The 15,270-nt window shown below is 43.0% G+C and overlaps 1 protein-coding gene across 3 annotated transcripts in view; it reads left to right on the forward strand.

Moving 5' to 3' along the window:
* SLC39A1 (solute carrier family 39 member 1) overlaps positions 1-15,270 on the forward strand; it is a 191,780-nt gene that overhangs the window by 153,526 nt on the left and 22,984 nt on the right. For all 3 annotated transcript variants that reach the window (XM_069651484.1, XM_069651478.1, XM_069651493.1), the window contains one exon: positions 4,885-5,015. In XM_069651484.1, the coding sequence (XP_069507585.1) occupies positions 4,885-5,015 (131 nt within the window). The remainder of the gene's footprint in view (positions 1-4,884; positions 5,016-15,270) is intronic.

The raw sequence follows: 15,270 nt of genomic DNA on the forward strand, positions 1-15,270 counted from the left end.
TACGCCGATGATACGCGATCCTCATGCCTATCACCAGCAATCACACTGAGGATACAAACGCCCCCTCAATAAAACTATTGTATCATCTGAGCCTCGATGGCGCAACATGAACTCTGCCTTAATTACGATAAAACAGAGCTCCTCGTGGCAGGTACCCAATCCTGACTAAACAAACTGCACTGTGATTACAAATCCTTTACCGTTGACAGGAACCCGATCACCATCTTGAAGGAAGTGAAAACTCTAGGGGTCTATCTCGACTCTTCGCTCTCCCTAAGTGAAGGCAACGTCCTCGGCAGCTGCCTACACAGCCAAGCTCATTAACGCGTGCTGACCTTTTCTAACTCCTGACAACTGCATCACATTAGCTAGAGCCCTAATCCTGTCCAAATTAGATTACTGCAATGTTCTATTTGCAGGATCCTCTACAAACAACACCAAAAAACTCCAAATCATACAGATCGCCCTAAGAGCAGCACTGAATATCACAAAAAATAAAATGTCTCTGACGCTAGATGCACCGCCCATTGGCTACATGTCCTAAACCACATAAAATGTAAGACCCTGTTCATCACACACAAGTGTATCGCTAACACAGGCCCTAAATACCTCACCAACAATATTACCTAACTCCACTCTGAGAGACCCACCCGAGCCATCACATCTCACCTCCTCACCACGCGCATATTCAGACTAGCTCAAGCAGGCGGCCGCAGCTTCACAGTAGTGGCTGCCAAACAGTGGAATGCCCTACCTTGCTCACTCAAATCTGACCCTTCGCTGTAATCCTTCTGCAAAAAACAGAAAACCTGGCTTTTCACACAAGACCCGTAGCTTTACTCCATCAAACTGCGTCATCTGTCATTGTTATATTGGACTATGCCTACTCATCCATATCATGCAATGTGACTATTTCATCTATGTACTATAACCAGCTGCCAGATACCTCCGGGTTTGGCTTACACAAGGAAATTTTTCTTCAGCGTGGCAAGTGTATGTTAAATGCCGATTTCAGCCACTGCGTGTCACTGGTGGTACATTGCAAATAAACTCTTTTTCCATATTACTTGTATAGGAAAGTTCCAAATAAGATTTTTCTCTTGTAATAAACAAGTATCATGCACAGGGACCGGAAAACTAGTTTGAAACAGCTTTAAGCAGGTGCATCTTACTGTGGAGAAGACCCATCTTGTGGTCTGACGTCTTATGACGCATTTCTGAGGTGGGGCTTGGTGTTAAAGTTGAATCCATTTTACAGATACAGGCATGCCCCATTTCAAGTCCAATATAATGCAGTGTTATTGAAAGTAATTGACCTTCAAATGGGGTTCATTTAAACTTTGCATTATTTTTTGCAATATACAACTGTTGAAAATGAGTGAAAGATTGTATAATTCCCAATTGCATCTTTCTCTTTATTTTGACTCCAGAATATGGCACTCTGATGACATCCTGTGATTGTTCATTTATGTAACGCACCAAAATGAATGTCCTGGAGCATGCTAAGTTCTTTTGCACATAATCGCACTCCAATTGCCTGGGCCTTATCTTTTACATGTGGCAAAGTTCCAATTGCAATATGAATGGTTCTCTGCATGTTCTTGGCACCGACACTCCAGTCTCTAGACTCTGTACTTAAAGTCCCTATAAAATTGTTACACTTTGTTTCTATAGATGAGAGGCATTGTCCAAAGGAGAACTTTTAACTTTCTGTTCTCAGTTTACTTTAGGAAAATTATCTTTGTAAAAATATTTTTTGAAACTTGTTCCTTTTGTATGACTCTGTGCATGGACACTAGGTTACAGCTGAAGGAAGATGATGGGCATGCAGGAAGATCACTCTTGTGATTGATGACCGACCATAGGTATATTTTTGTGCTGCTCACATTATTTCAGGCTTCCATCTGGTTTTTACCCAAATAACTGTGATGCCTACAACACTGGTTCTGCATCTTAGAATGTGTGCAAGATTCACATGCATTGCATACTTCTAGTTAATGTTTGGGCTCGATTCAATCTCTAAATGGCATTGTGTAAATCTTCTAAATTTGTGTTTTATTGTCTAAGGTTTCCATTCTAACAAAACAGTAAAAAAATACATAAAGAAAATAACCTTTTAAACACTCTGTATATAATAAGTTAATAAAATGGCATTCATAAATGTAGCACAAAAATCATCCCAACCCCACTCGTCAATGGCAGTGTTTTTTTTTTTTTTATTATTTTTTTAAAGATTGCAGTCTCTTCAATTTCTGGAGATCTCCATCCCTTGACCTCTGGTCCTGTCCTGAGGGCCTGTGAGTCAATCATGGTTTGTCTACTTCACCCACAATTGTGCTACTGACAGAACATCAGCATGCAGCCAATCATAATGCTGGCTGTCGGAGGTCCACTTCCCACCACCTCTTCACATACCGAAATGTGGACAGTACACTTGCAGTAACAAGCATCTGACCTAATTAACATAAATCAAAAGTCAATGATGTACTGTTGCTCTGCCCTCCACAGCCACCAACCTTCCCTCTCTAGTTCCCGCCCAAGGTGCATAGTTGCTTCACACACATAATCAACCACCTGTTAGTGTACTGCTCTCCTCGCTCTACACTGACGGCCAGCAACTTGCAGCTGGGGTTTTCCCTTGCTTGCTTCTTGATCATGGATACTATGTACTTTGTGTCAGACTGTATGCATCCAATTCTTGAATCTGCCCCAGTTACAGTGTTGACAAAGACTTGCAGTTTGTGGATAGCTACTTTCTGGCCATAACTTCGAGATCTGGGCTCTGTTCAGACCTACCATAGGTTTGCACAAGACACTGTTGGAGATAACGGGTCGAAACGATTACATTGCTCACAATTAGGAAGTAACCACAAGAACTATTTTAAGAGCATTGATATGTAAGGGACCTTGTGACCTTTTTAATATTGCTCTCAGAAAGCACACTGACACCAGAGGTACTTGAAGATTCTTCCTCCTAGGAATACATTACAGTGCTCTTTTGTAAGTATAGACTGAGAAAGTACTGATGAGCACCAATAAAACGTAAATGGCCCCTTGAGCTTAGGAACGCATGCTGGGCCTAAAGTAGTTCATACTAGGCTTAGTTATCAAATCCGGAAATTGGCCCATGTGTCCCTTCGGGAAATATCCTCTTCTGCTAAATGATGGTGGATGCTCAACCTACCTTTGGCAGCCCGACAATAAAGTTAAGTTAAACATTCCTGAGTAATTGTAGACAAAAACGCAGTCTGAATCTAGAGCTCGGGAATATCAATAATGAATTTTACATAACCAATCTCTGAATTGATGAATTTGGGCTAGGGCAAATTGCACTTTTCAACTCTGCTGTTCTTACTCCAGTTCCTTTGAATACTCGTGCATCTTCGTGGTCTGTATCCAATCACCAGATTGCAAAAGCATAGAAATCCTACAAGTCTATGAAATGTCAGTGCTGCAAAACAAGTTACTTCAATGTAACACTAGTTATGCACCTTTTTCATCTTAGATTGAATTGCTTAGCTTACCCTGCCATCTTATTCTGGATAGATACCCAGGCTTGCCATTTGGTGATTGGACCAGACTTTAGAGCTGCAAAAGATGTTAGTTAAAATAAGCCTGTGGTGAACAATAATTCTTTGAGCAGCTGCTGGTTGTCTGGCATCAGCCAGTAAGCAGAGGCACCTCTTGGCAATCATGAGCTAATGTGAGGTTTGCTGCTAATCTAACTTACACATTTGATGCAAACTAGGTTTTGTTATCCACCTGGGGAGTCAAACGTAGATGTTGATAACTGTTGTAATTGAACCAAGCTCGTGTAGGCAATAAGCAGGATCAAAATATCTCCCAGCAGTTATGGTCCTGAACTGTGACCTCTTCTCAGTTAAATCCACATGCTTTGTTACTTCTGCTATTTGCTAATGTGTGGTTCAGTGGACCTGAAACCCTGAATGGCAAGAGTATGCAAAGCATACAAAGTTAAAATCTGTCTATGCGGCTGAGTGAGTTGTAACAAGTTTTTAGTATTGATTTACATCCGGGGTCTGCAATTTATGGCTCTGTGTTCTCGACTACAACACCCTAGTCGGCATAGAGAGCCAAAGGTTGCTGACCCAGATTTATGTAATACGTGTGTGGAGGGGTCTTAAGGATCCAAGACCTACAGTATTGCATGTTAATGATGCTTGTTTCCCGGGGCTCAAAGGAGTCGCTGATAAGTGAGTGTAAACCTTGTATGCTGCAGACTGACCTGCTCTTGTGTCCCCCAAACAAGTTGTTTGCTTCCGGAAACTAAATTATTGGTTGTAGTTCTTGAATTCAGCATTATTTTATATCGCTACGGGCCAGCAAGGGTTTTACAAAGTGAGGATTGTTCTTTAACGTCCTCCCTTCAACAAATTCCAAATTTAGACTAGCTTAGAGGAGACAAGTGCAGGGGTCAACCAGAGAAACTGTAAACCATCTTGTTTCAAAGGTTAGTAGACCTAGTTTTTGGGCTAACTGGGCTAACCAGACAAACTTAGTCTTGCAAGGTGTCCTTCTAGATTCTTGCCCATATCTGGATAACCTTTCTCCTGGTTGGTTGGAACAATTCCCATGGCTAACCTCAAAGCCTCAATTTGTGAGGGTGCTGGATATTCTTTACCCATATGTGTGGTTTCAAACCAACATGATTGCTTAATTTGCCAAACCAGGGCTTTATATTGCTGTGCAGCTACAGAGACCAAATGGATTTGTAGTTGATTTGCTTCACTGATTTGATAGTTCATGTAATAATTTAATTGACAAAGAGTTTTTCTGTCCTTGTATGTGGCACGTGTGCGTAGAATTTATTCTTTCGATCATGCTAATGGATTCCAAAGTTGAGTTGTTGTACTTTTGTTTCAGACCGTCGCAAGAGGATCATCAGTTTGTTGAGCTGTTTTGCTGGTGGGGTGTTCCTTGCCACCTGCCTCCTGGATCTGGTGCCGGATTACCTGGCCAGTATCAACAGTGCTCTGGATTCCCTTAATGTCACTGTAAGTGTTTCACCAATCATCACATCTGCACATCATGAGGTTCCTGCATAGCAGTAAGGGACAGTGATTAGTTATTAGGCAGGGTGTTCACCACCCCCCCCCTTTTTTTTTGTCTCCTGGACTCTCTTTAGGTCCAACTTGCCCTGAGGAAGGCTCCTAAAAACTTATGCCAAGAAAAGATGGCAATAGCCGAAACGTGTCTTCAGTATTTTGCATATTACAAAATGTAAGAACCAACAATACTGTTATTTTATTTATTTTTTAAAACTGACACGTAGGCAGTTCTACAAAACATGATCATGTACTGATCGTGACACACACACAAAAAAATCTCTGAAAATAGACAGTCTTATGATTGATTACTAACTTTCATGTAATTATGTTATTTCTGTGCCCACTTGTTTGTGTACATTCTAGACCTCAATAGTCTCTGAAATCTGACTGTTGGAGTGATTTTGTCTTAGATTTCAATTGTTCTCATTATTTTGTGTTTTGAAACGAAATGTCTGTTTTTTTTAACAATTTATCTTTCTGTTTAATTCACTGTTTTTCCTTTTGAATAATTTATTTAAAGAATCTTATTGAATTTATTACAATTGTGCTCTTAATGTTTCGATACATTGTGTATATATTATTTTTTCAAGCATTAAAAATGGTCAACACTTTCCAAATTGTACTTTGGGTATCTTTCTACTTTTGACTCTTTATGAGCATAATAGACATTACCTTGGAAAAACAAGCATAAACCAGGACATTCACTTTTATGTCTACTTTGTAGTGTGGGTGTTCTTTTTTCGTTTACCTTACATTATTTGCACTTTACCCACACTGAACACCTTGAGGGCTCCCCTATTTTTTTGTATAAGGGTGTTCATTCTTGGCAGGTTGGTGATGGGAAAATTAGGTTGGGGGCGTGGTCAGTTTTGGGTGTAGATGTTTATGTAGGTTTGCTGCTGTTGAATATTTGGATTGTTCAAGCATTTCTTTGTCTTCCAGCATCTCTCTGTGCTTGCCCTGCTACGCATGCTTGAGACCTCAATGTGTAAACTCTTTCACGTTCTCATTGCCCTCCTTTTCCGACCAAAGCTAGGCTGAACCCTATTCCTTTTGTTTTCTAACAATGATTCCTTGTGGATGGCAAAAATTAGTTACTGTTGCTTTCGTGCATAGACAGGATTTCATGATTGCGTAAAACAGTTTTGTGATTTACTCTGTGTACTACCATCTGGCATTGCTGTGGAGGCAGATCATTGTACCTGTGCTACATGCAGAGAACACCTAGGACTTTGATAGTGTTTGGAAGCGGCGCATACACTGTACTTTTTTATTATGGCAGTAATTTTAACCTAAAAGTAACACACTGGTATGAGGTTTTTTCTTTACCAGTGTTTATACTGTGGGCGCTCTGCAGGTGTAGAACGCTCGGCTGGTGATTGCAAGCTGAGGAGGCCTGCTGGTGTGAGGCATTGTATCTCGTGGCTAGACGGAGATCTGATTGGAGCCATGGCAACATGCTATGTTTACCACCTGAGAACACAGCAAAAGTAAATTGATGCTGGCATGATAGAGACGAAGCACCAGAAAGAGATAATTATTATTCTTGACTTAAGGAAGATTGGTGAAACAGTTGTGCCCTTCATGAATAGAAGCATACACTTTGACACACTTCTAGACCATACCGTATTGACGTTTCTTCTTTTTTTGTCTATAGTGCCCTGTAAAAAAACCTTGCAGACATGTTAAATATGTCCACCAATTGCTGTTGCAGTTTCACAATGTTAGTCATGTATGATTTATTTATTTTTCTGGTTTATGCCTGATGTAGACCTTTTTAAACATGTCAAAAGGCCTAATGGTAGATAAGAGCAAATAAAACTTGTAGATTTGTTAACATAACCTAATTATCTTTCCCCCCACAATGCCTAAGTGATTTCTGTTTATTCTATGTAAAAACAGTTGTCAATACTATGCCTTCTGCAGTGAATATTGTATCAAAATACAAAGTGTGCCATAAGAAGCAGTTCACTGTAGAGCAACCGTCCACCACATGCAACGTCCCGTTCAGGCTTCCGAGCAGCCACATTTTATGCATGTCTTACAAGCGTGCATAGCCTCTAGGTAGGGTTGGTCAGCATTTATCCCATCCACCCCTGCCCTTCCAACCCCAATTGCTCAGCGAGGGGAGCTTGTCCGTGTAATCCTCATTTGGGACAAACCGTGACCGCTTGTTATGTAGCTTTTTTGATATGCTGAATGAGTGCATCCTGTGTAACGGGGACACTGTTCAGTTGCAGTACAGTTCTGCGTGAACAGCTGGTTTCTTGCCTTATTAAGATAATCCTTGCTGCAGTGCTGCTATAGTTGTATAGCAAAACTACTAATCTCTTCAATGGCTTCAGCAATTCTTCTATTAACTGATGAGTTGGCCTGTCTGCCAATGTACAGAATGCTGAGGTGACCCATCTACATGCATTCCGGGTGTCCCAAACAGTCCTTGCTTCTGCCTTTAAACTAATATTGCACCCAGTAATTGCATGGAACATTTGCAAGCCAGTTGAGCGATCGGGACCCAAAGTTGTTAGCATCTGGTTTGATTCCACCTAAAACCCATGACCTGCTTTCTCGCAGATAACCTAGAAGCTCTCAACCTGACTCAACTAATTTCACTCCTCCCCCACACTGTAGTTCAAGCCCTCGATGTGGTTTTCAGCACCACAAACATATCCACTCTGACTCCACGCCCCATGATCTGGACAGATCACTCAGCAATCTCCTTCCCCTTGCCATCTTCACCCCCAGCCCACTCACAGGGCCATATCCGGCCTCCACCCTTCTCCCCCTGCCAATTCCTACTCTAGAAAAAGCTCATTATCATCCTGCACCAGCTCACTCCCAGTACTTTTCCCTCCAGGAAGGCCCAACCCCCATCAAACTCATTGATCACTGGCTCTCCAGCGCCCTCACACCCCTCACTCCAACCAAACAGACCTCTCGGAGATCAGGCCCCAACCCCAAATGGTGCACCACCCACCCTAAATCTCTCAAAACTCTCAAACACTGTCTTGAGTGGACAAAAACACCCTGGCAAGACAAGGGCCTACAGGTCGTTAATTATAAAAGCCCAAAAAACATTCTACGGGAACAGAATATTGAACTCTCGCAACCCAAGCAAGGAATTGCACAATCCTCTCTGAATTCAAGTGGCCGGGTTGTTCAACTCCCCCACACCCCCCTCTCTTAACTCCCAATCCCTATGCAATGCCTTATCCAAACATTTTCAAAACGCTATTGATGGGCATAGTGCCTTCGTCTCTAAAATAGCAATGGTGCCCATGGCCACCTCCCATACCCTATCCCAACTCCCTCCCGATGCAAACCATCTCCTCTTTCTCACTGATCTCACACCAGGGGTTCCTCTCGCTCCTAGCGCAAAGCCGCCCGTCAGGATCCCCTGAAGAACCATGCCCACCCACACTCCTCAAACATCCTGACATCAACCTGCGTAGGCAGTATTGCACGCTCAATCCTTAACCAATCCCTAATATCGGGACCCTTCCCGGAAGCCTTCAAAACCTCCTAAATCAAACCCCTCCTCAAGAAAACAACGCTCCACTGTCTCCTCCCCCAGAACTAACTGCCCATTTCCAACACCTGTTTTATGGCCAAACCCATGGACTGCACAGTATACAAGCAGCTCTGCCACTTCACTGAAGCCAACAACCTTCTTAACCCGGCCCAATCCGGCTTCAGACTCCTCAGAGGAACTAAGTTCTCACTGGTGTCCGTTTGGGACAACCTAAAAAAAATAGTGAACGTGGAAGGATGCAATGTGCTCATTCTTCTTGATCTCTCGGCCGCTTTCAATACTATTGACCACACCATACTCCAGACAGGCTACGCTCCTTAGGAATCAAGGATACTGCTCTTGCATGAATCTCCTCCTTTATCTCTAATCGCTCGCAAATCATGCATCTAACCCCACCCTTAAACCTCCACATATCGCCCAGTGCCGAAAAGAGTTCAGCAGGGAGCATCCCTAGCACCCCTCTTCTTCAATATCTATCTCAGCCCACTCCCTGCACACATCTGCTCCCACAATCTGGTTCCATGTCATTTCATCGCAGGATGTTTTTTCGCTGGGTTTTTAACTGGGATTTATTTTAACGAAAAAACACATCTAATTTTTTTTGTATTCTTCATGGGGGGGGAGGGGGGGTTTAACTCCCCCAAGCCTCCATTCCCTTTTTTTTGTTTTATGTATTCCCAATTTGTCGAAGTCCCCCCCCTAAAAAATTCTATGCTTTTTTTTTTTGCTAAAAGATTTGCTGTAAAAAACACAGCGAAAAAACATCCAGCGATGAAAGGACGTCGTACCCACAATCTCAACTGCTACAACTGCGCAGATGATACCCAGATCATCCTCAAAATCGCCAGGCAGCACCCGCCCAGATCTTTCATCATGCCTTTTGTATATTGACCACTGGATGATGTCCAACCATCTCATCCTCAACCCTGGAAAAACAGAAATCCTAGTTTGCGGTAAAACCGTTCTCCTTTCCCAACCTATCCCCTGGCCTCGCTCTCTAGGCCTCCCCCGTCAACCGCTACTTCAGCGAAAAACCTCGGATGCATGCTGGGCTCGAATCTATCCCTCTCCCAACCCATCAACTCTGTATACAGAACCTGCTTTTTCACCTACGCCTCGTCAGGCAAATATTCCCTTATCTCACCTACCCACATCAAATCTCTGCCATCCTCACCATCATCCTCTCCTGCTTAGACTGTGCAAACTGCCTTTATCTAGGAGCACCAGCATTCCTACTTGGGGAAACTCCAAAGAATCCAAAACGCTGCGGCACGCATGCTCATTTGCCTACTACCTAGAGAACCACATCAGCCACGCACAGTGTCCTGCGCTGGCCGCCTATTGGTCGACGGACTACCTTTTTTAAAGCTGTGTGCATTACTCACCATGCCATGCACAGCACTGGTCCCGTATTCCTCCAAGATATACTCACACAATACTGACCCTCGGATCCGGAGCAACACTTCTCCTAGTTATCCCCCAAAATAACTGCACTAGAGTGGGTGGATCCTCCTTCTCCAACCATGCTCTCCACATCTGCCACATTGACAACCACCTTGCATTCAGAAAGCCCCTAAAAACCTGGCTTTTTCCTTCCTCCCCTTAAATGCCTCCTCCACACTATCCTTCGATTGCTCCTCGCGCACAAGTACTGGCCCAGCCCCAACAGAAGACCAACAATTTCACACTTCAGCAGATGCCGACAGCCTTCACAGCGGCACACTGTGATAGACTTGCCCCTTTCCACTCCCCCAGACGATCATTCATCAAAAGCCCCCTTGGGAACCCGGCTCCTACAACTCGAACCGGTGTATTCTGGTTCCCGAACACCTGAAAATCTGATTGTACCTCTGAATGTTGCCACAAAAGTGTCTGGACAAAATTCTCGATTCAACTGACCACTAGAGGTAGCAACTGTAGCGCTCCTAGTTGGATTTTGGGACAGGACATGTTGCGCACTCAGTTGGACTGCCCTACCTAATCAATGGGCTTAACCAAGCACTCCGAACACTCAACTCATAGGTTTTCACTGGAGGTAGAACGGAAGTGCGCCAGCTCAACTTGGGTTATAGGACACAGTACGCATTTAGTGGGATTTTGGGGGTAGGAATGGTGATGCGCCAAGATGCTCCTGGGGGCATAAAACGCAACGCACTTAGACGATTGTTTCTTCTGGGGATGGTAAATGATACCATTGGTCTTAGGCCATAGGTGGCAATGTCTATTTAATTTATTTTCCTAATGCACTCAAAGAATGCCACTAGCCAGGTTGTTCCCAATGGTAGTATGCTAAACCACCAGAAGATGAACTCGAGCGACCATCCTATCGGCTTGGGAGACTTGGGTAAGAAAAACCTGACAAAGCGCCATCGAAGATAAACCCGTCTGAGTTTAAGGTATGTATAAACGCACCCGGTCTGTGCACACATGCCAAAGGCAGAGCTCCAAATCCATGCACTCTAGAAAGCAGCTTTGGCTATGTCAAATTTGATCTAGCTGCTCACATAGCCTTCACACTGAAACCCCTGATGTGCCTCAACGCCTCTGCCATTAGTATATAGCGCCACACTACGACAAATTCGGTCTAGCATGGCACACATTGAGTATCCTGCACTAGCAGTCTGTCTTGACCACCGACGGCACCCACCCACGTACCTGATCTCTTGGGTTGCTTACTGGAGCCTAGCCAGCCCTTCGAAGTCCTAATCCCAGCAGAATGCACACAAACCCATTTTAAAGTCCTCTCCAAAGCACATTGTATTGTTTGTGGTAATCATGAGTTTGTTTGTGGTGATGGCTATTGCAGTTGTTGTCAAGAAGAAACTCTTGAAAGTATTTTGGAACTGGACTTGTTGGCTGAATACATTTCCTAACATCGTTCCCCTTTTTGCTGTGTGTCCCTCTTCATGATTTCAGGCTTAAGCACATCCCAGGTTCTCTGCCCTTAATACAGATTGCAGTTGTGATTTGATGTAGGGATGAAAACAGCCTCCTAATCTTTGGAATATTTTTGCAAACACTGGTCAGATCATATTGATGATTGCACCCTCAAGAATGGCCACCTGGACTATAAATCTAGAGATCTTTTCTTTCTCACGTGGGAGATGTTCCAGGCAGTGCAATGAATTTGACTTTGTCCCGATTCTGAGATCCTCCTCATCTTTGAAAGTGCTGCGGGACGGGCATGATTTTAATGTAAATGATTTCAACAGTAAATGTTTTACTTTTCTCCAGATTAGAGGATGAATGGGGATTTTTAGAGGATGGTTGGCGATTTGGAGATTGTTCTGTTTCATAGAATCTGTGATTGGTTTGGTTAACAAGCCTCTCACTGACGTATGCCTCCATATTGGTCAATTCAATGCTTCTCAATACTGTAGTTGCCAGTAATCCTCTAGTCTCAGTCACTACAATTGAACACAAGCATTGGCAAAGACCACAGTTTTCAACGTTTGTGCTGGCATGGGAAAGGCATTTGCCACGCCCTGCCATAACAGTACTACCTGGCCAGAAAATGTCAACAACATGAAAATTGTGATTGCCTGGACATATGATAAAAGTGTCTGGTTTATGCCTTTTTAGTATACCGATGCACAAGCCAAAACCGTCGACCTTTTCAATGCTTGTTTAAACGCGACCTTAATGCAAGGAAGACATATATTAATCCTGTGGCTCAAGGCACACTTGTTAATACATTTTATATTACACCATTAGCACATTTACAGGTGCAATTAAGTCTTGGACTTCTTACGATTAACACTGGCAGGCTACCTTTGATGTTACTGCTTGATAGAGCCAGCTCAAAGAGATACCAGGGGATGTGCTTTGGGAGAGAAGGTAGTGGATAGAACTGGCCATGAGGATTAACATGCTCATGTGCATTAATTGGACGGATCAATAACCAAACACCCTCAAGCTGTGTCCCTCCTTGCATGTGCCCCTCCTAGCTGTAGTCCAGTGCAATAGTGTTGGCTTAGAGGCAGTACTTAAGGGCCACTTAAAAGCTAAAACTAAAATGGACTGAAGTAAAAGTAAGGTGAAAGCAAAGCTCTCTGGTCAGTTGCCCCTCTGGTCCTTTGCTGCTCTGGTGCATCGATTGGCTCCCTTGTGAGTTGCTCTTCAGGTCCATTGCCTCTATGGTTTTTGGCTCCCTGGTGAGTTGCAGGCAAGAACAACCGAAGCAACGCGTTTGCCTTTGTGTGATGCTGCCTAAAATGCACTTTTAAAGCCCCAATTTCCCACGTTTGCATGGTGCATTTATGCAGTCAATTTTGGCACTGATTGGTAGAAAGATATGGCAACAATAAGCACTTCAAAATGATTCTACCTCCCACCCCAACTAAAATACATTGCATCACACAACTCCTCCTCCAAATCGACACAGGTTACATGAGCGAACTCATGCCATCCGAAGACACTTGTCTGCACTAAATTTCCATAAACGCTGAACCAAGCCACTGTATATAAATCAACACAGCCTCCCACACTCCTCAAGCACTGCTTTTTACAGCCCCACAATTGCCATAGCAACCCAGAGCACACATTAAGCATGGTTCCAGCCACCCTACAAAAAATCTAAAATTTTACTGCACAGAGCGCTCATCTTTTCAGCTCTGTCTATATTAACATTATAGCAAAGCAAACTTGCCCTGTTCCCCCTGCTACTACATTCGTTCACCACACTACCTCTTGCCAATCCTGAAGCTCCTAGAAATGTGTAGAATGGCAGAAGGCGTGTCATAAAAAACACAATAACAAGCATAACTGGATAGCAAAGAGTTTCACTCATTCACCTGTGGGGCCTTACTTTGGATGGGCCAAGCAACTTCAGTGACTGGACGCAACAGCCGAGGAACCTATTGCTTCTACTGCAGTTACTCCACTATACTAGACTTTATTGTGCACTGAATGACTGATGAGACTATATTTATGGCTTTCAACTCCACTGATATGCAAATGATATTGCAACAATAATACAATTCTAGGCGACGCCTTTGGTGCCACTAACCGAGGAGCTTGAAGGTACACCACTTTGTCTCTATAATCATTGACTCTTCCCTGTTGTAAGGGACCTTATTCCCAAACAAAATAATCACTTCTAAGAACTTCATATTTTTGCAGTTATGTCAGAGTGAGATTACATTATTTGCCCAGAATCACACACTTTCGCTAAACGGTGAAGCAGGGATTTTAACCCACATACGTTCCAAGCTTTACTTATTTAAGTTTTTGAATTTGAAGGCCTGCAATAATGAGTTTTCTTGCAAAATACACAAATTGCATAGTAAAACAACATGCAACTACTCATCGAAACATGTTAAGCAAAAATAATTCACTGTAGCCTTATTTTCCACCTCTTGAATGGAAAACTAGAAGTGATAGAATGCAAAATATTGAAAGCTTGAAAAATCCCCTTAACACCATTGCACTTTCTGCAACAAAAGAAGTTGTTAAACTCGAGTATGGAGTTTTTGTTACAAACCTCCAGCTTGTTTGTAAGCAGTGGTGTTGCTAGGTCTGGCAACCATCTGGGGTTGCAATAATGTTGCAACTGTCGGGAATCTGGGCTAGTTACCCTTTTTGGTTATAGCCCCTGAGCTTCTATCCGGGCTACAACCAAAAGACCTAGGCCTATGGCCCCCCACAGCCCCTACCCTAGAAACGCTTCTGCTTGATAAGAACTTTTGGCCAACCTAAAAGCAAACCTTTTTTGCATGTCAAGCTAGTAGACCTAGATATCAACAAATCTTTCAAAGGGAGCTTTGCCCTCACAGATTTTCTAGTTAACTGGAGCTATGTCTGGGTCTTTTGGAAATACCCCACCACGCATTATAAATGTTTAGCTGCAGATAACAAAATAAATAGGTTAGCGATGTTAAGGTGCTGGCCCCACAGCCATGGACGCCTCTCTGTGTCCGTCAGTCTCTCTGTCTAGCTGTGACTCCTCTGTGTGAGTAATAATTCCCCAAAACACTACATGGATTCTTTTGGTTAAAAGTGCGACCAACATTTTTTGAGGATCTGGTCATGAAAGGTCTTAGGTCACTGGCATCTAAAAGACATTGATTCACTTCAAACCTATCCCCAGAACAGATCCAACCACTACAGAACCTCCAACAAGATGACACCATAATCATCAGACAAGCAGACAAGGGAGAAGGGGTTGTAGTATGGGATAGAAATTGCTACATGCAAGAAGCAGCGTGACAATTGGATGATATCCAATGTTAAGAAACATTTGAATTTGAATTATTGGATGAAACCAAAAGGCAATTTGATCTTCTCAACAAAATATCATAGATGGGAAGAAATTACATTTCTTAAAAACAACCACCCTATGACTCCTATTCTTTACTTTGTCCCAAATATCCACAAAAATAGCAGTGCTCCACCATGAAGATCGATTGTATCCTCATAAATATATCTATCTTTTTCTACAACCTTTTGTGAAAGATCTTGGTTCATATACCAGGGCCACTGGAGATCTACTGGACAAATTCAAAGATTGTACTGGGGAGCGGGTGGGGGGAGACTTCCTTTTGGTATCTCTTGATGTCACCTCCCTATATACCAGCATTCTACACCAAAAAGGATTAATGGCCTGTAAATACTTCCTCGACATGAAATCTATCGGCTACAAACAACATAATGAAATGATCCTCAGTCTAC

Source organism: Ambystoma mexicanum, chromosome 1p, assembly GCF_040938575.1.
Source record: "Ambystoma mexicanum isolate Mex_15411 chromosome 1p, UKY_AmexF1_1, whole genome shotgun sequence".
NCBI lineage: Eukaryota > Metazoa > Chordata > Amphibia > Caudata > Ambystomatidae > Ambystoma > Ambystoma mexicanum.